Raw genomic sequence first — 26,890 nt, 5'->3', positions numbered from 1 at the left:
GCTTACAGAATACCATTTCACGCGCATTTCTCGAAGATAACATGACACGGCCGCGTTACGCGTTTACACTATCATACAGAATAACGGCCCAGCCATAGTTTAAATTATTAGATGACATTTCTATCATATAAATTGTTTCCAAGACACCACACTTAAATTAAAAATAGATGCCAATTATATAAATAATATCATATCGACTGTGGAGACGCTAATTGACTTAACCGACATTTTTTGCGACACTAACTTTCATACATATTTAAAATCAGCTCTTTTTTCTATCTTTTTTTAACCTAGTTAAAATTAAAAAAAAAAATATGTCGCTTAAGTCAATTAGCTTTTCAACCGTCGATGTATTTTCAGATGCCACATTCATGTTATAAGACTTTCTTAAACGACAGTTATCCAACTCTGTCAGCTTGCAGCGATATGCGCACAGCTGCGACGCGAACAGTAAAGCAGGTCAGTGGGAATCAGATCTAGTTTAATATCTAGCCCAGTTCGGGTGCTGCGATTGACGTTTTAGAACTGGATGAAGATGCTATCTATGAAGATAGTCCAAACTTTGGAAGACAAGCGCTGGTAGAAACTTACGTGCCGTAAATGGGGTGAAAATGGCGGAATTCAGTTCGGTTTTATTCGGAATATTTTGCATTGAAGAAAAGGAATGTACGGAGACAGTTGTGTTGTGAGTGTTGGAGTATACTATTATGTTCTTTCGTAATATTTCTATTTTTGCTTTTACAATAAGTAATTGATCAGTAACGATACCATCTATAAGGAAACTATCTATAAGTACAATTATCAACGTAATTTTACTTAAATTTTATTATTTTCTGCGGTAAATGACTGCAAGCCTTTAATTATAAATCTGATAGCATGTTTCGGGTAATAACATTATCGAGCATATAAATTTTTGGTAGAATTATTTCCAGGTAAAATTTAAATTGGTCTCTAATCTCCAAACTACAAAACTGCTTTTCCATTAAACTCGACAGAATTATAATTTCTAAGAATTTTGAAGTTATTACTAGATGCGATATCCACTGACCCGCCCTACTTTACCTTAATAAAATGCTATAAGAAACCTGATAATATAGAAAATGTTACATCCGAACAGACGGACCGAATGAATATGTACATATGACGCGATTATTATCCTAGATTAAAAAATATCTAAATATAAAAGTTATAGGCACGAGAAACTTCATAATTATGTGCATCGGCTAAACACGGAGAAATAATTCTGTTTATAATATCAAAGCTTCATCTCACTAATGAAGATAACCCGATTCCTGCCGGCTTCCCTTCCATAATTTATATAAAATCTAACCCCTTTATTCATAGACGTTATTTATCTAAGGACGGAGCATTGCTGTGATAACAAATCTGTTTCTCAGCTTTGTTTATCTGACAGCCAACTAGATTAAAGTCGTATCTTAATGTTAGTCAATCACAACGGTCCTATGTCTACGCACTGCGAAGGCTGCCATGCCGTGAGCACTGCGAAACAGACTTGTTATCACAACAATGCTCCGTCATTAGATAAATAACGTCTATGAATATGGGGGTAATCACGAATAACATATAAGTATTAATATGCAATATCGGGTTTCCTTTCTGAATATTCACCAATCGCTACTGCTTTATCATTAGCCTGTTGCAGGCCAGTTTCGAGGCTTAGCTTATGCAAATTGCATTTACGCTATAGATCGCAGCTTCATTGTATTAGCTGTTGGGGTCAATTATATCTGAGCAGAAGATGCTCAGTTTCAAAAGTGAATAAAAACATAGTTGATGTTTAATATCTAAAATTAGGGATTTTCTTAAATTAAAATATTCTGGTTATAGGAATCATAAAGGGATAAATTTAGCTGCTTTTTCTAGAACAACTGATCATATTATTTCGCTTAGAGAAAGTTTAGTCTTTTCCTGTGAAACGGGTTATAATTTACTTTGATTTGGTGTTATTTTATTCAAAGAAAAATTCTTTCAGGCAAAATTCGTCCAAATGATTATAAATATACAGAATTATTTCGTCCGCCCTTTATTCCTAAGTATATTGTGCATATAATGTTTACGAGAAATAAGGAATATATTGTACTTTACCTAATACTTTTAATTTTAGTCGGATACATAACATTGTGCTTAAAGAAATTTAATATACAGTTTTGTACAATCGCTACCATAAATATGTTCTCGGTATTTCGTGTATATTTTCATCCGATTTAGATTTAAATTCATTATATTTTTTGTTCGATTTTATTTTAAATTTAGAATTCATATGAAAATTCGATTTTTTTATCATTGATTCGAATTTGTTTTTTAATTCAAAATATATTTTCAATCGTTTTATTCCTTTACATAAAGTTCATAATTGTATACACATGTAATCGAGAACATATTTGTGACGTTGAACCTACCATCACAGAGACAGTATTGCCAGATATCCGTAATTACATGTAAAGTCCTTGAATATCACTTATACGATACACAAGCTAGCATGTTCTAGACATTCAGGCGATAGAGTAGATACTACATTATGTTAGGAAAATATTTCAACGTCTTTTAATTTTTATACATGTTTATACTGTATCACCGATAAAAGTCTTTATTATTAAAGTAAAATATTAAAAAGTAATTTTTACGGAAAATTTTACTAAATTAAAAATAAATTCGTTTTAGAGGTCAGTTTGCAGAATCTTACGATGATGTATTTTTATTATATGAAAATAGCATACTATACAAATGTTGATTGTACAAATGATATAGCAAACGTCACTGCTACAACTTAACTGTGGAAGTTTTGCCGAACTTAAGGGAACGTAAACCAAATTTCTTTGAAATGCAAATGCGAAGACGTTTGCTTTTCAATCCCACGCCAGGCTTTCCTGAATTATCGTATTTTACATAAAAATAGTTAGTAAATGTCATTCCAAAATAGACTGTATTACATAATATTTATGTCGTTTTTTTACAATAATATTTTACGGAAATCGACTTCATAAACGCTCTTAATGCGTCTCATACAAAGTTCACACATTGAAATATTTTCCTATAACATCTTATAATAGAAAAAAATGTGCTATATTACATTTATATTGTGAAATGTTATTTTAATAAGGCAATATTTTATAAACAGCACTTACGATAGACAGAAATGGAACTGAACCTGAGACCTTACCCGTGGGCTTCTTCCTGGAGTTTGGATTACAATCTAGATTTTAAGGGCAAATGATTTCAGGTTCGATGCCTATAAAAGATATAAAGAAAATTCATCTCATGATATACTTTGCAGTTCGAGTTTCTTGAAGAAATTAATATTATGGTAGGTTTTTTAATATAGTACGTAATAGACTATGGAATATATTTATTACATCTTTTAGTATTTGAACAATGTAAAAATAACGCGTTAAATTCCTCTAACGCTTTTGATGTGGGAGTTTTCAAACAATTTTATCTTCACCAACATAGAAAACAGCAAAATTGATTTTTATATATGCGCATAGACTAAAAATTTGTCTCAACTATGAGATTAACTAGTCAAAAATAACTCAAAGTCTTTTAAGCAGACCGGAAAAATAAAAAGAAAAAAGAAGTTCCTCTAAAGTTGTCAAATGTATTTAATAGAAGTAGCACAGTAATTATACGTAAGATTTTTGTGAAGTAATTTTGGCCTTAATATTGGGGCTTGAGTCATTTTTCTATTAGATCCAACGCAAACTACAAAGTATACCATTATAACATAGGACAGATACAATACTAGGAAATCAGAAGTGGATAGATGTAAAAAACTAATTAATAAAATTTGAGCATTGTGAAGCTAAGCTCATGTGTAAGCTTACATTAATATCATTAGTATACAAATAATTTGACTCGTCGGCCGGAGTCTGGTACAGAGTACGTTTCGATTTAAGACTCCGACTGTACCACAGGAATTTCACAGCCTCAAAATAAACCTAAGGAAAGGTACGGTGGGATACACAGTGTTTAAAAAAATATTATCAATATTTAAGAAACAGTCTGTATGCATAAATCGGTAAACTGGATTGTTCAAATTGGAAAATAGTCGCCAAAATAGCTTGAGAGCTCTGAGGGAAGTGCACCATCGTATTTTTGTATTGCTACTAAATGTTTATAAGTCCATACAGTTGTTTCTTAAATACCGTATTACAAAAGTTATGTAAAAAACAATCCGCCAATTTCAATTTGGCACAACTCTTAGAAAAACAAACTGAACAGCTTTTTCAAAAGCCTTATACAGCGGAATGAGATCATTGAACAGGTGGAATAAACATTAAATATCATATAAAATCGTATGTAAGGACAGTATATCACAATCAGTCTCAAGCCAATACGCTGTAGGACCGACGATTGTGTCTGAAATATTAGATAAATCGGTTGTCATTAGTATTAAACGATTAGCAGAAAAAAATACAATTACTATTCAGTAACAATATGATGTATTCAACAAATCGATTAGCCATCGCATCGTTAGAGTTATCATTAGACTATACCGGGACTTATCAGACACAATCGATTTCCATTCGATTAATTAAATATAAAACCATCAACCCTTTTATAACTGCAGCGGAACTGATCGCACGCAACTGCGAACTGTCACGCGACTCCGTCGGTTTACGAGCGCAGTTATAAACCGGGCCGACTGTTACAGCTTACGGTTACACTATAAACAGTTGGTCCGTGGTCAAATAGAAAATAGTTAAGCATTAACGCAAAGTCACTAGTTGGCGAAGCTTCGAAGCCCATTCACAGATAAATGAAAAGCGAAAATGTCGCGCGACGCGGAACGCCCGCGCGTTCGACGGCAGCACGTAACACTTTAATCACAAGATACTGTCCGACCCACTCTGGCGGCTTGACGCCCGCCTCGTAACTTGAGCGGCCAATCTTTGCCAATTTCCTGATTCCGAACTACGCTTTAAGGTTAAATTGCTTTGCGGGGCGACGTCACAGGATGCTAGATGCTATAGAAGTTCCTGCGACCTAAGTTACGAAGAAGTGACAAGTGTTCGGAATTAGGGTCTGAGTCATTCAGTTTACATGCGGGACATAATCATGTAGCGTCCGTCGGCGAGCAGCTCCCGCGTATCAGAGGGCGAGCCCGGGCTCAGGCTGGCGGCCACCGAAGGTGTCGAGTACGTATCCTTGTTGAATCTGCCCAGCCTCCGGTCTGTCTCCGACGTTACGGAGATTTCTTCTTCTACGATCTGCTCGAGCGGCGATTCCCTCATAGCATCTCCATTCAGAGCGAGAGCGTTGACAAACCCGTGCGCCCTGTCGGGCGAGGGTTGCGTGTACGTCTCCGTGACGGTTTCGGGCAGCACCTCCGTGGCCCTCGCTCGTCGCGCGTTCTTGGTGTGCATGCCGCCGGTCTCCGCGTCTCTTTCCAGCCTGTGTCCGGAGCGCGACCGCGTCAGCTGCCTTTGAACGTAGTCTTCTAATGCTTCTTCCTCACTCTTGGTCAGATACTTGTGTAGCGCAATAAGAAAAATGCCAATTGCGAGTGCAAACAGTCCCGAGCAAACCAGCTCATTGAACCAACTGACGGAGCCGATGCTGCTCCAAGACGTCACATCGTCGGGCAGCCAACCGCTCGCGATTAAAAACACACCAAGCACTAGGAAAACAACTCCGAGGTGGAGCATGCCGACTGAGGAGACGACTTCATTCTCGGCGGTTCTGTTTTTGCGGTAGCGTCGCCTTTCCAAGCTGCCGGTGGAGCAGTGCGGGGAGGTGACTCCCGACTCAGAGGACTGCAGGGAGTAGCGGCGCTCGCGGGCGCGCTGCTGCTCGGCGCGGCGCTTGCGCTCGCGGCGGATGGCGAGCGCGGAGTGCAGCCCCACCGCGTGCATCCTGCAAGCACGGGCACGGGTGAGTGGCGTGAGGACGCGGAGCGCGGTCCGGCCGCAGGCGCGGGCGCCGCCACACGCCTACCCGTGCCCGTGCCGTGCCGCGGTTACACATCATTACCCAGGAACAGACTTCACATTTACTTTACGACAAAATCGAAGTCCGTTCCTTATACAATTAAACAATTTACATCATATTTTTTTATCAACCATAAACAATAACTCTACCTTTTATCTAAATTATAATAAAGGAATGACGAAGGTGTCGCTTTGTTAATTAGACAATTATGAGTGAAAATGAAGCATTAGGTGTGTACTCGAAAATCTCATTTAATATTCGAGGCAGTCGCGTCCCGAAATGATGTTGTCATAAATTATGCAAGAACAGTGTTCAGTTTCCGCGCGGCGAGTGAAGGGACCCGTGTAATAGGGGTTAATGTAAATACTGCGCGGTAGACAGGCAAGATAAAACGTAACGTGGAAACATTTCTATATATAACAAAACAAACTACCGAAAATACGTCCACGTTTTGTGGTCAAGAGTTGTTTACGTTGTGATTCATCTGATACTGATACTTGAAGCGGACTGTACGTACGTAAAAAATAAAAGCTGCTGGTTTTCTACATTGCCCTTTGTTTAAAAATACGCGTTGCCATGAAAAATGTTGGTGCAAATGTATAAACTAATACAATAGATGTTTTTTTTGTCGCAATGTACGACGTTAAATAATAGTGCTACAGAGCAGGCGAAATGCGGCACAATTTTAACTTTGAATAAAAACATGGAAATCTTGTTACAGTGCAACGCTGAAGTGTTGAAGGGCGTAGCTTCTATAAAGAAGATACAATAGTATTTCAGTTGGACGTAAAATTTTTGTTTTGAGATATACCTAGTAAAGTTTTAATATAAATAACTAAATCAGTTTATGCTGCGAATATAATCAACTATCCTTGGAAACTTTGATAATAATTTTTGTCTTTCGACAGAGTACGTATTTTCCTTATGTACCGTAAAATCCCCTGAATCACAGGATACTCATTTACGTAAGTGTTTTTCATCGTCTGTTTGCTGTTACGCACTTTGATATAATTTCCCTAGCTTCTGAAACCCAAACTTAAGTCAACAGAAGAATGTTTTCATTATAGTAAACAAAATTCGAAGTAATTTCCGAACCAATCCGTTTAATTTCAACGCTAGGTACCAAGGCAACATAAATTACCTAAAGGTCACGTCAATTTCACGGCGATCCTTCGAAGTTTGTAAATCAAACCGGCGTTATCTAATATCTACAGAGGGGACGGAGTGCCAATTTGAAGTTAAGTGGAGGCTTCTGATGATACTCATTAGCTGATGGTACTTAATTTCGTCACCACTCTTTTCACAATTTATAAACTTCAGATCATAAACTGTATCGGATGGTAAACCTGTTGATTTTCATGATGACCTGGTATCGCGTTTCATGTTAAGTGGATGTTATGGTTATTGAGCATCGATTGCTATCCACGAAATAAAGGATTATATGAAAAATGTTAATATATATTATGTAGGTTGATAACAAAGCTATTATTTTATGGGCAGTTGAACAACATGTTGTTAAACCTACACTATAATTTACTACGTAATATTTCTTCTCCCTCAGTAGAAAAGTATAGCTTATTACCAAGACACTGGAGCCTTTTTGTTTTTAGGTCAGCAAACAAAAGATACCAAACAAAAGCGCATGTGAACGAGGTGTCGTACACCAGGTGATCGACAAGTCTGCGATATTGGACAGAGTTGGCGCGCCGCCAGATTTGCCTCACTGCCGCTGCCAGGGCTGGCACGCATCAATTCAACTTTTATTACATCTTTATTTCTTTTGAGATGTTAGAGTTAAAACCTGTTTATTGTCAATAAAGGGCATTTACAAAATGTTATAAAAATACTTTTTTTTGCTTTATGTCGTACTGTAGAATAAAAAAGTCTTTACGACTACAAATTCTAGACAGTTTTTGTAAAACATTTAAATCTTAGCATATTTTAAAAAATATCAGGTATTACGAGTATTTCAGTAATAATAAAAAAAATCTTCGCGAAGCTATTTAATCGCTTTCTATATTATTAAGTCAACTCTTTGTTTTATGACCTAAATGGAATATTAGTATGGTCAGAGTTGATACATCGATTAGGCTTAGAATTTATGTTTTTTTTGGTACAAGCGAATTTGAAAGTTTATTTAATAAATCTTACCTATGTAATTTCGGTTACCAGACTATCTATGCAATACGATCTGTAATTTCTACTTATCACAGTACAGAAACATTGCTTTGGATCCATCTTGCCAAATAAATAAATAAATCCACAAATATTATCTTCTAAAATGATATTGACAACCCTATCGGCAGGTCAATAATCAAAATGACTCATACATATGTCGGGGTATACATCAGGCACGTCGATGGATACGCGCAGTTCTGTTTGTTTATACGTATCAAAAGTGGGATAATAGCCGCTAATATACCCACCTCCGCACCTCACCGCGCCGCCTCTACCCCACTTATGGACTCCTAGTATTATTTTCCTGCATGCGCTAAAAGTTCAGTCATACGCATTTTCCTAAATTAAGTTCATTCGCATGAGGAATTCATTGGTGTAGATACAAAGTGCTGCTTTGTCTATTTCTGCCGACAAGCTATGCATTTAAAGCTGTAAGGCTGTAAGCATTATAAGACATCTGATTTTTCAGGGTATAACAATGAACAAATTTTAGAAAAACAAATGGAATTCTCATATTCCAGACGTTCTAAAATCTATATTATATTTGGTACATTGTTAGCTATTACGATGAGATGTTTGGTGCATGACACATTGGTGTATCGATTCGATTGTGTAAATTATTTCTGAACGCATGCCAAAACATCCACTCGATTTATTACTAATATATTATTTACATAAACATATTCAGTATATTTATTTGATTAGATAATGTATTACTTTCCTATAATATTCAAAGGATACAAGATTGGTATATAAACATATAAATAGCAACATAACAGTAGCATGTTCGATAAAGTTTATTGCGGATTCCATATTGTATTGAGGTAGTTGAAGAAAATGACAAATATGATGAATTATGATATTTAAAGACCAAAAATAGTTCTATAGTGAAGTGGTTTTGTATGAAAGAAAAAACATTTAACACTGGCTGTCAATACAAAGTTTAAACGGATACAAAAAAATAATTACTTGAACTTACAACGTTGATAATTATTAAAGGTAATTAGAAATAAACCTTCGTAAGGGTTGATGTCTTTAGCTAGTAAATATAAATTAAAAATATTCTATTCTAGGAACGCTAATACGGTTAGTAATGCCATAAATAGTACTAGAACTTATGCTAATAAATCCCTTATAAACGCAATAAACATTTTCGCCTATCCAGGCCAGATGTTGAAGGAATGGGATCGGAATATTCCGTGTTCCCGGATGTCGGGGAACTATCATGGCTCCGGACTGCTTTGTTTATGTTAATTGGAGTTGTATTCGAAGTGTACTCGATGTTTGCTTTTGTGTGGAAATGCGATAAATCCGGGAAATAGGCGAAATGGTTGCAACAATTTCGAATGTTATTATGTTTAAATGAATTTGTATGTTGGTCTTAAGGTATAATAAACACATGACTTACAAAGCTAAACAAAAATACATCTTGTTTCTTGAGAATAAGATGCTTTTTTTGATTTTACGATCACGATCAATTTTACGGCTGTATGTATTAAAATTCTTTTGCCTTCTTTGCACGAGAAAATAATTTATTGAATTTCGAACACAGGCTAATTATTCTGAAATTAATAAAAATACAAAATATAAACAAAGATTTAAATTTGTCAATTTCCCCGCACAAGAAAGGTAATTGAAAAGTACACAAATTATATACTTTCTCGTTTCCCGATTAAGGTACATATAGTATAAAATATATGAATGTTGCATAAGCACTCATCCCACACATTAATATTATATTTCTTCTTCAAACGTTCTGGTGAGTTGTTTACGTCTATCAAATGTATTACGAAAAATGAGTAAAAATACACTCCATTCAAGTTTGTATAATCAGAATGTCTTTAATCAGAGGAAACTCGGTCCCTCAAGGAAACAAGATGTCATCCACTGACCTATATTTATTATGGAAGCAAAATGCGCCAAATGTAGTAATTGGAACGAGGGAAACTTCAAAGTTCAAATGAATGTATTTTGGTTTTTCCTTTAACAGTGTGATTTTGTTACTTTATTTGACTTTTTTGCTGAAGACGACCTGAGTATTAGATGATGGGTCTTTAAGTAAGAGTTTGATAGCTGGGTAGCTACCACCGCTGTATTTTTTGTTGCTTTGAAGTGTTGTAATGCAAAAATGCTCAGAATTAAGAAACATTGTATTTATTGTAATTCCTCTGCATGATGGTCCTCGTACGTGTGTCGCGTCACGAGTTCAGTTGGTGTATATTAAGTTTCAGAGGTGGGCATAATTGTAGCGACTGCCGAAGGATAAATATCTTTCGTCAGTCAACATTCTATCTGGACTACCACACTTATCATTAGGTGTACTGGGCAATGGAATCACTTTGTCCTATAACTGCAAAAAACCTATTGGATATTATGAGACTCAACTTCTACGTTAACAAAAAAAATCGGACAGTGTTTCTATTGTCAGTTAGGTACTGTTCGGCGATCAGTCTACAGTTGTTTTCAATTATCGATTCCAAACATAATTTTCAATCCGATCCTGAGAGTAAATCAATAGATAAGTCAATTGTATGTAAATCAAAAAAACTTAATTCTCATTGGTCCATTCTAGTTATAATTCGCAAAATATCAAGTGTGTCACAGTTCGGGATCAGCTTGTGTACATGCAGTATTAACAGGTCGGCATAATTATGTCGACTGTCAAGGGGTAATCATTTCTCGTCCACATTCTATTGGACCCCACTCCATTTACTATCAGGCGCAGTCAGGTAACTACGACCGTATAAAAAAAAAACATTTCGGATTCTTTATTTTAATGGGTGTTTTATCGTCTCGTCATTTAGTTATACATAAAATGAGTTCAGTTTAAATTTATTTAAACTATTTTTCACCTCGCCGTCAGTAACACATGAGTCGATAGCAGCGATAACTACAGAGCTGTCATTCTTCGACATAGTTAAACTGTCAGTTTGAATTGTCAAGCCACTTTGAGATCGTTGATGGAAATACGTTGTGTATGTCTCGGATAATATGTGCAAAGAAATATTGTCTATGCTTTCTATATTACTATCCTCCATGGTATACTAATGGTAAATTTCACATATCTTCAAAATATGAAACTCTCAGATATGCAAGCTTCCTCACACGGGTTTTTGACAACGAAATAACTAACTCAAAATTTCTAATTCTAATAGCATTTTTTGCATTCTAACCAATCCGATTTGAATTAAGAATGTAATCAGTCACAACATATATTGTATTATTTTTTATTTGGCCATTGTAAAGTATCTTCACTTATAATGATATCATTATCTTCTTTATTTCTTCTATCTCATCTTTCGAAATGAAATGAAATAATTTATTTGAGCTCGTAATTTAGATTTCGTCAATATTAACTCTACCACTAGTTCGGAAAGCAGTTCTCACCAGAGAAGAACCGAAAATGGCCGTCACTATCACTCCTATTACCAGCTTAATTTTTTCACACAATATTCTCAAATGTTACCTAGTTAGCACAAGAGACATACATAAAACATGGCGGCACAAAAAGCACATATTTGAATTATAAAGTGTATCTGCATATGCATGATGCAGAGCTTATCGCTAATGGCTGTGGAAACAAGCACCCCTGTTCCCCCACTCTCGCCCACTGCGCTCAAGTTGCAAATCCTTTGTTATCCACCATCTAAGTTTATCTTTCGATCTTACTAAGTCCTGTTTTCGCTTCACTTTGAATATGAGTTGTCAGAATTTTTGATTAAAGTATCGTATGTATATTGATTATTTTGCGTTTGTTTCACGGGGTTTTAAGACTTTATATTTTAATTAGTTAACTTAGTAAATGTTTAGTACTTATCTTTGTTTTTGTAGAAAAATAATAAATGATGCAGCAAATAAGAAAAACAAGATCGTTTTAAACAGGGTTTGTTGTAGTGGTCGAACTATTGAAATATAAACATAATACATACAATGTTATGAATTCTCTGCCTTAGACGTCCGTATGGCAATGTCGGTTACATCACTGTAACAGTCATCAACCTTTTAAATTAATGTTTGTTCATTATTTATCTTTTTTGGATGAACAAGTATGTGTGGTAGGATTTAAAAATTGAGTATTTTTTTTTAAATTTGTGTACACAATTATTTATATACACAGATCAAGTATTAGGACATTATAAAACCCAACAATTATTCACATACCAATGTCCAGGTTGTCAACCTCAAATCCGTCGCGATCACGGGATTTGTCGGATTTGCTTTACGACCGTGTTTGCGAACCGTGTCCGACCTTTTAGCGCTATTTGTTTTCGTTAATGTATCGAATGTTTGCGTATCCAGCGCGGTCGTCGATAAATACTGGTTTTTATTAAAACGTTATTTCAAAATGGTTGGTTGCTATGCTATATTTAAAGTAACACATAGTTTGCGAATGGCAGTATTTATTTATTTGTCTGAATATGGGGGCGTAGTGGACGCTTCCCTCAATCGTATGCTGTTCTTAATGGGTACTCCAAGACTTAGTCCTGTTATGCCATCACTAAAGTTCCTGACTTGTTTTTCTCTAGTGGAAACTGTACGTGTTTATGCAAGAATGTGGCAGGATATTAGGTATATATCTGGAGATATCGGCAGCTTAACTGATGAAATACAAAATATTCGCACTAGAAATAACATCAAGCACAAAAGCGGTCTTAAATCCCGAAACCGCATATTTTTATATTTTTCTATTAAAGATTTAGCAGATAATTCTTAAATTAAGACACTTGCATATTATAGTTGAATTTATTTGAGTAGTATAGACATACTAATGCGAATCAATTCACTAAAAATTGCATTTGCATTGTCTACCCTTGTTTCATTGTATTCTTAACTTTTAAATAGCCGATTTTATTGCGGCATCGCTGAGCACAATGATTAAAACTTAGTTTAAAATCATTCAGTAGCTCTTACGTGATTAGCAAACTAATTTACAGATGCTAACATTACATATAATATGCATATAAAATAACACATATTTTGGCAAATAATCTTGGCAATTAAATTATAAGCTGTGTACGATTTATTTAGTACACAAAGTCCATTAAATTTCAATTTATTTCGATCTAAAACGTCATAAATAACTTTTCATATTAATGAAACTATTCCATCTGTCCAGCTTTTAACTAAATATCACCAGGTCAACATAAAGTCGCCGCAGATCGCGCACGCTCCAGTTCACTTTAAAGCATTTCTAGGAAACTGTTTGAATGGTTCTTTGCATTGTTTCTGTGTTCCTGGTACTTTATAGCTGGCTGGTGAATGGGAGAATTACATTTAAAACTAAAACAATTTCTTTTATTTAATAGTAGTTAGATAGTTTGCACGTCATAAATGTAAACAACAATTTCAGAATATCCATTATTTTTTACATAACGAAAAAATATTTCTGGTAACTAGCATTATAATAATAACTTGATAAATATTTGTCCACCCATAATTCAAATAGCAGAGCACGCTATATTTAGAAGAAACACTATTAATAATTTACATTTGGCGCTAATTTGATATTTTCTTTATTATTTTTCGGATACCCGGCATTTTAGCAATTTTATTTTTAGTGTAAAATAAACTCCCGTGTCTATACAGAGCAGCAGTGACGTCAAACCTGACTTGACTCATCTTGGCTATTTATTGGTAAGAAAATTAGAAGCATCCTATATTATCGGTAAAATTAAGTATAAATAAAAAAAAAGATACCTAATAAGCGAAAATCCGTCTGTGCAAATAACATAACTTGTTAATTCTATTATTAAAGAATAATATCTCATATATCAAGCCTGTGGCGTTCCGGTTTAATGAATATCAAGTAAAAATTACAAGACAATAAGAGACTTAACATCTGGATCAGGAGGGCAGAGACCAGCTAGGAATTCTTTATTGTTTTGGATGTGCGTGAAGATTTATTGCAAAAACTCGCATTCAGACGCATTAAACATTATTTTCTGTTTTATTAAATAAATTTACTACTGTTAAAGTAACATTAAAATTTCCGATGTAGTTTATAACTGCGTACCTAATAAAATAACCTTTTAGTGCTCGCCCAAAACCCTTGAGACTGAATAAAAACTACTAGGAATTCAGAAGTATAGTACAGTAAACACGGTAACAGCGAGTAGGCAATGTACTTTCAACAAGCCCAACTATTTATTGTTACGTGCGTCGGTGCTAAAATTAACTCGAGTAAAGGCGGGTTCAGCCGACACTTATAGCTAATGTGTTATTCGTCGCGGCTTTCAAGGGTTGAAGGATATGTACAGAAAGTTGTGGAGCATTCTCGAACAATTATCTGAGTTCCTTCTGCGAAAAGTTAGAATTCTATAACATTACAATCCAAGAAACAAAGCATTATTCAGATGTTTATTAGAACTGCCCTAGTGGGTGCCCTCGTTGCGCCTCTGCATACCCCTTCGGGGATAAAATGCGTGATGTTATGTATGTTATGTTATGTTATTAGAACTGCCAATAGATACTCTGGATACCATATAGAGCGAATATTACTTCCTTAGTTCAACATATAACTTTATCCATAAATTAATTTATATCAAATGCATAATTATGTTTAGGTCTCAAAGAAAACATTTATCAGTTACGAAATTAGTAAACAAAGGTTAAAGAAACACAAAAATAAACTATAGTAAATGTTTGAGATCACTGACGCCGTGATGGCTGCCGCTAAACAGACATGAGTCATTGTATTAAGAACCAAATGTAAAACGTATATTGCTTGCAAATAATATGTAAAATTTTCACAAAGAGTTGTGTTGTGTGCAAAATGTTCTATGCTTTGGTGTATAATTGTTAATATTTATCCAATAATGTAAGTGTTATTCCATAAATTATAGATTCGTTTCCTATTTCATCCAGGGGTCTTAGTCCGTGGAAACTGATAATTAAAAGCGGAGACCGGATGTTATACACGAAAAATTTATTCCTATCTCCCTTATAAAAATCTTAATCCCATGCATTAATCGAGATTGACAAAAGACGTGTTTTCCAAACAACGCGAATTATATTTACACTGGGAGCACTGCGCAGTGCGTTACCTTGCGCACAACCCGAGAATACAATTGTTTGTTTCTTGGAATTATGAGTCGACTTCAATAACTGTTTTCTCTTCATCGCGCTTATTAAATTTGTAGTCACTGTAAAATTTAACATGAACTAAATTTATAGATATGAGATCTAGAAATTTTAAATGTAATATAAGATATGCAAATAAGTTCGGCATTTCTAACATCGTTAAGTTATGCGTCTTCATTAGAGTAAAATATTTGAACCTGCTGTTATAGATGTTGTTATTGTCTGAGGGCAATCGTATAGTTTATCAGGAGAGCATATTGCTCGTCTTCTCATTTATACAAAAATATTATTTACTATCAAGTGCAGTCTTCTTGTACATCGATGAGGGTTATTAATAATGTAATGCAAATAAAAACACCATTGCGAAGTGTAATAGCGATAAGCCGGCGAGTGTCCGGCGCGGTGTCCGTACCGGACGCGATGTCGTACGTCCGGTGCAGTGTGGGGAAATAAAGTCAACGAGCAGATAGTGTTTTCCCCGTATTATATGACCTGGCCGGACGTAGATATATCTAGCTATGTATTAGTGAAGTACAATGGAGATCGTATTGCCGATGTTTTATACGCACAAAGAGACTTCACTGTAGCTGATGGAAGTCTGGTTCAGATAGAGTGTCGACTAACAAGAGATTTACCCTTGTCAGTCCCTATTATTATGCCAGTGTGTTTAATGTTTTAGAATATCAGTTTTGTTTTAGACTTTAAATACCTATTTTTCAATTACACATCGTGGCGCGTTTATGAAACGCGTTTGTGTTTAGAGCTTGTTATGACAACACGCGTTTACGGTGTGTTATCGCGAGTGGCATAAGGAATCAACCAGGACGGTTGAGAAGAGTTCGGTCTTTAGTTAGTTTAGATCACTGATTCCAAAGTGATTCAGGTGGATCCCCAGGGGTCCATGGGAGACGACAGGGGTTTACGTTGGCGTGACCAAAAAATGGCGATTCACAATTCGTAAGCGGGGGTCCACGAAAATTCATCTGGTTTTGATAGTAAAGAACTAAAATGTTAACTTGACTTCACCAATCAATGTAGGCAGATAATATCTTAAAATTACTGCTTGTTACATGTACAAACTTGAATATTCTGGGGAATATCGTAGAAATTTATCTGCAGAGGGTCCACCAGTAAATTTTGAAAGTGGTTTTTATAATAAATAGTTTGGGAACCTCAGGTTTAGTTGTATATAATGTATGTATGTAGCCATCATACTGTTATGAATTTCTTATAAAGAATTTTCAGATACTAGTTTCTTCACGATAGGTTTCTTAGCAATACACGTATTTTTTTAAAGTAAATTATAACTTAATATAATTTATCATAAGTTGTTATTTGTTTATTTACATCAAGCGTCTATAATAGAATGTCCAACATTAGAAATATTTTTATTACTTCAGAAAAGTATTTACGGAATGCGAATATTGTTCACGCGATAATAATCATTCTCTCAACCACTATAACTTCGAGTTAAATATAATTGTAAACAGTGGAATTTTAATTAAGCGTTTTTAATTTTCCCTCGACTCATTCGCAGACGAAGTTTTAATATGTCGAGTTCCTACTTCATAAATATGAAAACATTGGCTCGTAATGGAATTCTCTTTTTTCGTGTTATGAACATGGGAAATGGGTAATTACACGTAGATAGACTTAAACTGGTCTTGATTTCGAATACACACATTAATTTATTTTTTTTATTATAAAATTGAATAAATAACCTATATCCGCAAAACACAATTGTTTATGCACTATAATTCTGGTTCAAACATAAACATATCCTACATCTAGAGTTTAAAGGTCATTTTAGGTCTTTAAGATCCAATATCCCAACACAAAAATCTGTCCAGGACAATGTTGAGGCAGAAATTTATGCATAATACGGGGGAGACTTGTACGCCTTTTCATAGAGATATATTTTAAAATAAACATATGTTCCAAGCACAAAATCTGGACTGCCTCAGTGGTGTAGTGGCGCTTGTGCGGCACGGCAGCGCTCTGAGGTCCTGGGTTCGAATCCCGGGTCGAGCTAAGTGATATTTGAGTTTTCTGCTCAGTATTAGCCCAGAGTCTAAAATTTGTTCCTGATATGGCGATAAGCTCGCCCCCTATCACATCATGGAACGGAACACACTTGGAGAAAAGTTGGTGCCCTGGTTGCGCCTCTGAATACTCCTTAGGGGAAAAACGCGTGAGGTGTGTTTGTTTATTTAAAATCTGGAAAAAACGTAGTTGGAATTTCGCAATCACAGTTGGTTGCGTATCGGGAGTATCAAGTATGTAGGTCAGTGCACTTCGGGTTGCTTTAATACTGAAACTAGTGCATATCTACTCAAGGAATATAATGGGCCACGCTAGAATTAGTCAGATTTATAAAAGGAGAAGTGACGGGCGTTTTGCAGCGAGGTAGGGCTGTAGTAAGTCTATCACAGAAAACTGGCATGAAGATTTGGTTAGGCGCCACAGAGATAATGTCATTAAGATAAGACACGATACAAAACGGCGGCAATGTGTTTTTGCTATTGTAAGGAGTACGCGGGGGTGACCATTCAATGAAAACACGGAGTTACATAACTTGTTTATTGTACTCAACGGTTGTACATAGAGTGTTCTTAGTCTAGCGCAACTGACTCTTATATTCTACACATACAAGTAAACTACAACGGTACAGTCGCATACAACCGCTACACTATAAAAGGAAAATGTTTTCCAAGTAATTTACTAAAGTGAACCGAATTTAATCATTAAAGTTATTATCTGTTGGTTAGCAAGTGCATTTTTATCGCAAATCTGTTAGTTAAAATTTTCAATTTATCTAAATAAAGACATAGTAACTCCATAAACATAATATTGATTATTCGTTGCCGACATATTGTGTCGTAGGTCTGGAATAACAGTTTGCGCAGCATCTTATATAGCTTTATAGTTTTTTGTACAACAAAATCTACAACCAGAAATGAACACACAATGATTACGTACGGGATTACGCAAATAAAGTCTTAATATGCTTTCGTATGATAAACAGAGTTTATCGCAAACACATTAGCAAAGTAATGTGTACCACCCGAGGTTGCTCGCGCCAAATCAACGTTAATTGCTTTCCAAATTACCTATACGTATTTACCTTTAAATATAAACAAACGTACACGAGTAACTTCAATTCTATTATTATGCATTTCATGGCTCATGTAGCCCAAATATTATGACTCAAACGAAACATGTTTTTAGGTTAGAAAAGTGTGCGTATTACCTCTATATTCCAATACTAGAGACATTATGGTCATCGCTTATCTTTGAGAAAATTTAAGAGGTAAGAGGACTGAGGATGTGAGTGGTAATCTCATTGCAAAAATACTACAGAAAAGTAGGTATTCCACGACCGAAGACAGCTTGTTTAACAGTTTGCCGAAGATAGTGGTTCTTATTCGACCCTGTCCTTTCATGCTGTAGAACTGTTACTAGACTTCTGCTTTGTCGCTAAACTGAGCTTAGCGAGAGTTTTCATAGTTCAGAGGTTTCGAGAAAAATCCTTCTAAAAATAATTGAGTTCGCAACTAAATAAGTGTCATATTTTCTATATAAAAGAAATACCTATTTTACACAAGTAATACTGTGTATTCCGGTTAATTTCATACACCCAAAAGTCCCATCAAACATTTGTTTCTCCAAATTTCCTCCTACAGTGCTAAAATGCCAAATTGAGGAAAAACCCTCCCACCACGCAATGCTGCTAAGCTTTGGAGTTAAAAAAAAATCATCGCCCCTATGACACCTTTTTATGAAAACTCACTTATTATTGTCAACAAAAACCGACCGCAGAGAAAAAAAAATATCACAAGAACACACAAATGCAAAGGAAGCTCGTATCTTCCATTTTCGCCCACACTCCCGATGCGGTAATGTAGGTGCGGCAACCTTGGCAGTGTCCACGGATCGCCTCTGCCGACCCAGTAACGAGTTACAATAACAAACAAATCCGCTCGTCTATAGCGCTAGTGTTGTGCCAATAATCGATTGATCGGTTCGGTCTTTAATGTTGTCTAAAGACGGTTTCTTTGACAAGGATTTAGGTTATACTTTGAAGCCTGAATGCGTAATTTTTCTTTCATATGGAATAGAAACAACGTTAAACTTAACTGTAACTACAGTTTGCTGTATTTGATATTTCGTGACAGTTTTATTTTTTTGTAATCTTACTTCTTATATTATTCTACTTTTTATCTCCTTACTCTTATTAATATAATAAAATCTAAACTATGAAAATGTTTAAGTAGATATTTGTTAGAAGTAAAAGCAGAAAAAACTGAACGGATTTTAATGGAATTTCGCTCACGGATAGACCATGTCCTAGATTAGTAAATAGGCTTCTAATTATCCCGGTAATTCGTTCCTATGTAAGATAAAGGAACTTTTAATCAGATATTTTACGTAAATGGCGCTAGCGTGGTACAGGCGGCCACAGTTTTGTGGATACTTTTCACGCGGGCTTAGGTGCGAGCAATACCTAGTTTTTATACATGCGCAATGGACCTTACGGCGTCATTAGACATAGCAATGTATTTAATCTATGAATAGTAAGGCTTCGCAGTTCGAAACAGAAATTCTAATAAAATTAAAAGGCTCTAATAATTTAACCACTACACGCAAACAAACGGCCAAATGTTTTGTTACATTGGTTTGTATTACTCACCAGAAAGTGTGTGATAAAAGAATGGTTACAATACCTTTGAATGCAGTTATATTTATCAATAATACTAGCAGCTTCGTATTTGTATACAGTCTGCTTAGCACGGCCCTCCTGTACTACTGAGAGGGTTAAGGCCTTAGTCCATGATACTAGCGTGGTGCGGGTTGGCAGAATTCAGATACCTTCGAAATTCTTTTTAGAGAGTTCTAAGGTATGTAGATCCTCACGATTTTATTCACCTTTGAAGCGAACGATAATTGATACATAAGACATCCATAACTTCGAAAATCAGAGTCCTTTTTAAAACCTACAAATATCTGTCTCAGCAAACCGTTCCATTCCCAACTCTGCTATCGTGCACTGTTATTTGAATTTATTTAATTCCTACCATGCCCCCTTTGTCTTTTATACCCGTTTAATATCATCACTAAATTGCAGTAAACAAAACAATTATATCAGAGCGGATGCGAACTAAAATCAGTTACGTCGCTCAATTTGTCATCACAAACCGACTGCCAAACAAATCCATCATGGTGAGACCATCTAAACAATGCTAACCTGTTTATTACCGTTTTATTATATACCTACAGGTTAAGAAAATGGTTCAAAATAATGGATTAAATGATGTAAAGAATTTAGAACGTATGAAGGTCAACCCTCACTAAACCAGCGTGGTGGACCAAGAACTAAACCAAGTAAAGTAGACCCGTGTCCAGCAGTGGGACAGTATATTATATAGATCTGATATATTGTTACGTAGGTGTAACGTTATCAATTATACTTATATATTCTGTTAACGTTACTAATGTCTTTCTAATTAGTCTATTTTTATAATGTGAATGATTTACGCCCTCGCAATTATAACTACCAAAAAGCATCATCATTGCTTTGAATTGTCACTTGCTCTGAAGTACGTCCGAATGGCGGGCAGGCCCTAACCGCTGCATAGGAAAAAAAGAACTTACTGGTGGTAAGTCTATCGCGTGCGAGGTGCTGTCTAGGTAGGTACTACTATACTGGTGGAATCTATGTTAATGAGTCCAATAAGTGCTGGATAAACACTGCCTTTATTAATATGGTTCCAAGGCTTATATAGCAATGTTTATTTCTAGCGCCAACCAGTGGACATGCACTGTTAGTTGCAATTTGAAGGACATTGTAGCCAGTGTAATTACTGAGCATTGAGACTTGACCTCTAATGTCTTAGCGAGCGTAGTGGAGTGCCACGCATTTGTAATTCGAAGTTCAGTATAGTGTTGCTACTGTTTATGAGCGGTCGTATCGCCTACCATCAGCCAAGCGGCATGCTCGTCTTGTCATTCAAGTGCAATATAAAAAACGCGGTTTTATTGTTAGGTTTCTCTGAGACAGTTGATTTGCGTAGACACTGGGTGAGCATTGTTGTAATGCGTAATAATCCTCTTTAAAGACTATTATAGTCAACGCAATACAATTATTCTGAGCGGTTCGTTGAGCATCAGCACCTAGAACTTTAAATAGTATAGCATTGCATGATATTTTATAGTACGAAGTATTCAGTTAAGGTTTTAAATGTCCTTGATCATTAAGGAGAACATCTCTTAAATTTGGACTCTCTTACATTTTGCACGATGACAGAATTAGGAAAAGTGCTGTCTATTCAGCAGTGGCAAAAGGTCCATATAACCCGATTCCTGCCGGCTTCCCTTTGTCTAGAATGAATGTAGCATCTAATCATCATAAGAACGATTTGTAGACTTTCCCTCTTATTCATAGACGTTATTTATCTAAGGACAATATGAGAAACAGACTTGTTATCACAGCAATGTTCCGTTCTTAGATAAAAAACTTACATGAATAAGGGGGTAAATGTAAACATATTAGTATCTTTATATTGTATCACTGTCCCTTTCAGAAAATTTCACCTTTTGCCACTGCTATCCAGACTTAATGCATTTACCACAAAGTTCACACCCTGCCCCGAGCAAACGGCCTTGAACATTCGTTCCATAGATGGCGCACGAGTTACGAATATAGTAGTAGTAGCTTGAATATAGTAGATTTAAAAATAATTTATTAAAAAAATAATTTTAGATCTTTATGAAAATTTTAACTACCAAAATATTCCTTATTAAAGGATATTTAATAATGTTGGTTGGGAATTAATATGATGTGTTCTTTAGGAATAAATGCACGAATCAAGAATTTTAATGGAAGTTTTATTATGAAATTAATGATATAATATACACATTGTAGAAAAATGGCATTTTTTTATACTTTATAAATTTCGAGTAGTTAGCTTCTAAAAACACAGTTTTCACGCCGTGTAACTGGGATGAGCACCTTAAAATGCATTTTTAGAATTAAGTAAAGAAACCTTAGTGAAAAGTAATGATTTCAATATTGCATTTTTTTTATTATTGAACAAATGCTATTTTTACTGTTTGATATACATACATAAACATTCACACCCTCATCTCATAGGGATAGGCAGAGACAGTTGACCGTCACAAGACTATCTTGACATACCTCTTTCGCCTCATCCGCATTCATAGTCCTTATACATTTTCGCCGGGTAAGCTTATTGACCTGCTCTTTTCGGAAATTATTAATTAAATCAGTGAACGTTTCTCTCAGGCGCTCCATTCCAACCGTAGATACCATTCACATTCGTTCGATAATAGACGGACTCATCACTGACTTTAGACGTGGTTCCCATGCAGAATAGACACAAATAGTGTCGAATGTTCTGGAATGCCGATGTCGTTCGTTTGTTAGTTTAGCGCGGCATTGAACGCACCTGTATTATTTTAGGGGCAAACCGTAATTTCCTATTTACATTTTGATTTTGTTCACGACCGTGTGTAGTGCGGTTTTCTTGCTAATTGAAAGTTTTTATTGTTTTTATTGCTTGTGAGATGAGGTGTTTGCCCTAGATAGGGTAGCAACGATAGTTTTATATAATTACTAGAGATCTGCCTCGGTTTCACTCGGATATCGGAGCATATTATTATTTTTTTATTTATTTATTGATCATAATTTTAAAATGACTAGTGATCTTTGCACTAGGCTCACAGGCCTGTATCGCAGAGATCAATGAGTGGTTACATTTAAGCAATTTTTATTACTATCCATATGTTTACCTGTTATAAGGGTTGTTAATTATATATGCATTTTTTCTCTCTTAAATTATACATGTAATTGCCAATAGCAGACCAAAATCTAAGCCAATGGAGTTTAATTTAGCTCAGATAGCTGTAATATTTTTTTATATTTTACTTGCAAACTATGTAAAATAACGATACTATGTGTGATTTTCAGCTCTGCGAGTTAGGCTAAACCAACAGTTCTTGATCTACCGACCTTAATCTGGACGTCTACCATGGAGCTATACTATAAATAAAAAAACGATAGAAAATATCTAACACCTACATATCGATTTTATTACATTATCTTCAAAAATAACTTGCCCTGTCTTACAGCGGAAGATATCGCATACACGATCCGGAACAGCGGAGCGCTATAAAACTGCGAGCGGCGGACATTCCGTATAACTACCATAATAAATCAGTTTATTATTTAACGTCATTTAGTATAACGTTTGCATGCGGCTCGGTCTGCTTTATTGGATTTTAATTTGGGCGAAAAGGGACATTTTATATTTACAGTACAATAATTATGCGCTATTATTTAACTATGGGTATTTTATCCGGTTTTAATAGGTTGGCATAATTATGTCGACTGTCGAGGGCTAATCATCTCTCGTCAGTCGACATACTATTGGACCCCACTCTACTTACAATCAGATGCAATAGGTTACCCTATTGCATCTGATTGTAAGCCGCCGTATATACAAAAATATGATGAAATATTATGTAAAACGCAGTTTTTTGCAGCAAAATAAAATATACTTCTGCGTCACGAACCAAATGACAAAACCCATAACCTTCACTTGTTTAACTAACATAAATACACTAACCAAAAACGTCTTGCGAATAAAGGAGCTTCAATATATTATCGCAAATAATACATTAACTCTTCACCAAACTATATCGCTAGTTCTTGTTGCCTTGTGTGACATGACGATTGAAAAAAAATGAACTAGAGATGTGGACGCAATTTTGTGGAACAATTTGACAGCGTCTGCATGGCGCTTTAAAGCTTAGTGAGTTTTTTAACCCACGACGGAAAAAGAGGGGTGTTGTTATAAGTTTACAGTGTGTATCTGTACGTCTGTCTGTGGTATCGTTACTTCGATGGAAAATAAAAATGGATTTATTTTGATGCGGTTTTCATTTTATTTAATAAACATTAGCTTTTGTTCGCGGCTTTGCTTGTGTAAATGAGTTTTCTGGGATAAAAGTCCCGCTTTTGCCGGGATAGAAAGTAACCTTTAACCTTCCCAGGGTCTTAAATTATTTCCATACCAAATTTCGTAAAGATCTGTTCGGTAGATTTTGAAAAACTCGATCACATACAGACGGACAACTTTTGGGGACATTGTTTTATAATATGTATAGATAAATCTTAAAATTTTTGTCCAGTCAACAAGATAAACAAACTTCTAAAATATACAGCACAGACGCGACAACCGTCAGTTAATATGTGACGCGTACATACGTCACATACATTCCGGCGGCCCCCTGTCTGCTATAACACGCCGACGCAGTTTCATCTCCGCAGTAATCTGAACACACCCGGGGGGCAGAAAAACACTAGTACCGTGTTGCTGTTCAAAAAATTTGAATTGAAATAGGGTTTTTTTATCATAAATAGATAAGAATTTCTTTTTATTTAAACCATATTCCCTGGTGACGGGATGCTCGTTTCGTCATTCAATTTTTGTATGAAACCTAACACTAAATCTTTTCCTATTGCAGAAGTGGCAAAAACTTTCACCGGATATATTACTAGGTAATTGGAGTTTTTCGATATTTGTCGATCCATAATCTGAGTTTTATATCCCCACACTGGTACATAGTTCTGAAAGATATGTTCGTCGCAGTAATTATTAGCTCACTGATTTTATCATCGGCTATACGCGATATCCCTGACGCTAAACTTCTACAAATATATCCTTCTCATGCCAGAGAAGCGAAAGCAAAGATGGATTCATATCAGTACAATCATTGCTTCAGGTTCAATGCACAAATGACCTAAAATGTCTACTTAAAATCTGTTTTCGAGAATAAATCGCCGCCTCTTTTTATGTTCAGATTATAAATTATAGTTCTTTTGTTGTGAAAACAAATACTACGTATTGATTATTTCACAACAAAAATATTTACCAAGTTAAACTAAAATAATATCAGACTTGGTTATTGCTATGTTGTAGACAATTTTGGAATTTCAAGCTACATACGCAGCGCTCATTTTTAATTGGTTTTAAATATACTAACAAACGATTAAGCGTCTATCTGCGAAATAAAAATAAAGGTATCTTAAACTTTAGCTGACGATGTAGATATATATTGTAACTTTGACTTGCGGATGACTAACACCTCAGTCCGCCCCGTGACCATGAAGACTGCAGTCATCGAAACATCGGGAGAAATTTATAATATAAAAAATCACGATAAAATCCGAAAAATTGTTTCATTTCGATACCTTACATTCGCGTAAACATAAGAAATCATTATCTTAACAAATCCTTCATTATTAGGCGTTGATAAGGAGGAAACTAATATTAGCTATATTTTAAGGCGAAAAACTTTTCAATTGGGAACAAATCCTATACAAAGTAAATAAGCTTATAACCTGCCACAAAAACCGTCTTAAAATAACACTAAGTTATTTTCGATTCCAAATGTTAATTGAATCGTTCAGTCAACAATAGACGCCATGTTAACCAAAAGGCCTTTCGGATGTTCCGTGACTTCGGCCAGTTAAGTCAAATCTGATAACACCAAATAGTAGGTTACCCTTTAACTTAACTGGCACATTGGGTTTAAATTAACATTTTTAAAATGTTTGACGTTGTTGGGCAATAAACATTGTTTTTTAGGTTTGTTTTTATACGTAGTTAGTGCGTTTTATAATTATTTGATGAATTTGAGAAACGGATTGATTTACACGACTCAGAAAAAGTATTTAAAAATATCAATGAAGACCCCAATAATATATTGCAAGCAGGTGTAGCATGTATTTTGAGTTTATATGGCGCTCCGTCTAAAACTCATGATTTAAATACATTAAGGTTTAATTCTTTCATAAAAGCAACATCTAAAAATACGAGTGTTCTTTTGTCATCACAACAACTGATGCAGCGTTTGAGCACCTTAAAAGAGTGTACCTACAAATTCAGATATGGCTAGGAAATGACGTAGTTATTGAAAATTGGGGATGGAAGTATTCCAATAACATGTACATCCCAATAACAATGAATCAATTACCTGCTCCGGATAATTTATTGCAAATGTTATTTTGTAATTGCAAAAAGGGATGTGGAGCTGCGTGTGGATGCAGAAAAAGTGGTTTATACTGCAGTGTAGCATGTTTACAGTGCAGCGGAAATAGTTGTTCCAATACTTCACCTATTATACAGATAGATGAAGTAGAAGAAAATATTTGATGTAGACAACAATGTAATATATTTAAATAAACAGATTTTGTACTAATATTTTTTTTTCTTTTCATTAGTCGTAATTAATTACCTTATTTTTTAAATGTACACAATAGAGTGCGTTTCATTTATAATTAAACTGGCCGAGAAATTCCATTGTACATAGCAGCTTTCGCTCCGCTCTCCCTTCCACGTTTTTCTACCTGTTCGAGATCCCTACTGCTATTTTTATACACAGGTATCTTTGAAAAATGTTCCTATATGTCTACTCAGGTAAGATTTAACATATAAATAAAAAAAAAATACTGTTTAAAGTGAACATATTTGGTCAAACAATAATTTTTTATAATATTTTTTTTTAACAATGAAAAATGGAGTGCACCGAAAAATTTTGGGTAAACATTGCAATTTATAGTTTAAAAAACAATATCCCACATCGATCGTATTAATTCATT

General features: G+C 35.2%; 1 protein-coding gene across 3 annotated transcripts in view; it reads right to left on the bottom strand.

Annotated features, from left to right (window-relative positions):
* LOC115453077 overlaps window positions 1-26,890 on the bottom strand; it is a 58,835-nt gene that overhangs the window by 15,308 nt on the left and 16,637 nt on the right. Inside the window, exon 2 of one of the 3 annotated variants that reach the window (XM_037437824.1) lies at window positions 2,338-5,874. The exons of the other annotated variants lie outside the window; for them this stretch is intronic. Within the exon in view, the coding sequence (XP_037293721.1) occupies window positions 5,058-5,873 (816 nt within the window). The 5' untranslated portion in view covers window position 5,874 and the 3' untranslated portion in view covers window positions 2,338-5,057. Of the gene's footprint in view, window positions 1-2,337; window positions 5,875-26,890 lie in introns of those variants that run through there. 3 annotated transcript variants of the gene reach the window in all.

This window comes from Manduca sexta, chromosome 12 (genome assembly GCF_014839805.1).
Source record: "Manduca sexta isolate Smith_Timp_Sample1 chromosome 12, JHU_Msex_v1.0, whole genome shotgun sequence".
NCBI lineage: Eukaryota > Metazoa > Arthropoda > Insecta > Lepidoptera > Sphingidae > Manduca > Manduca sexta.
Note: the sequence above shows the minus strand (reverse complement) of the source record. Positions and strands in the feature narration are given on the sequence as shown.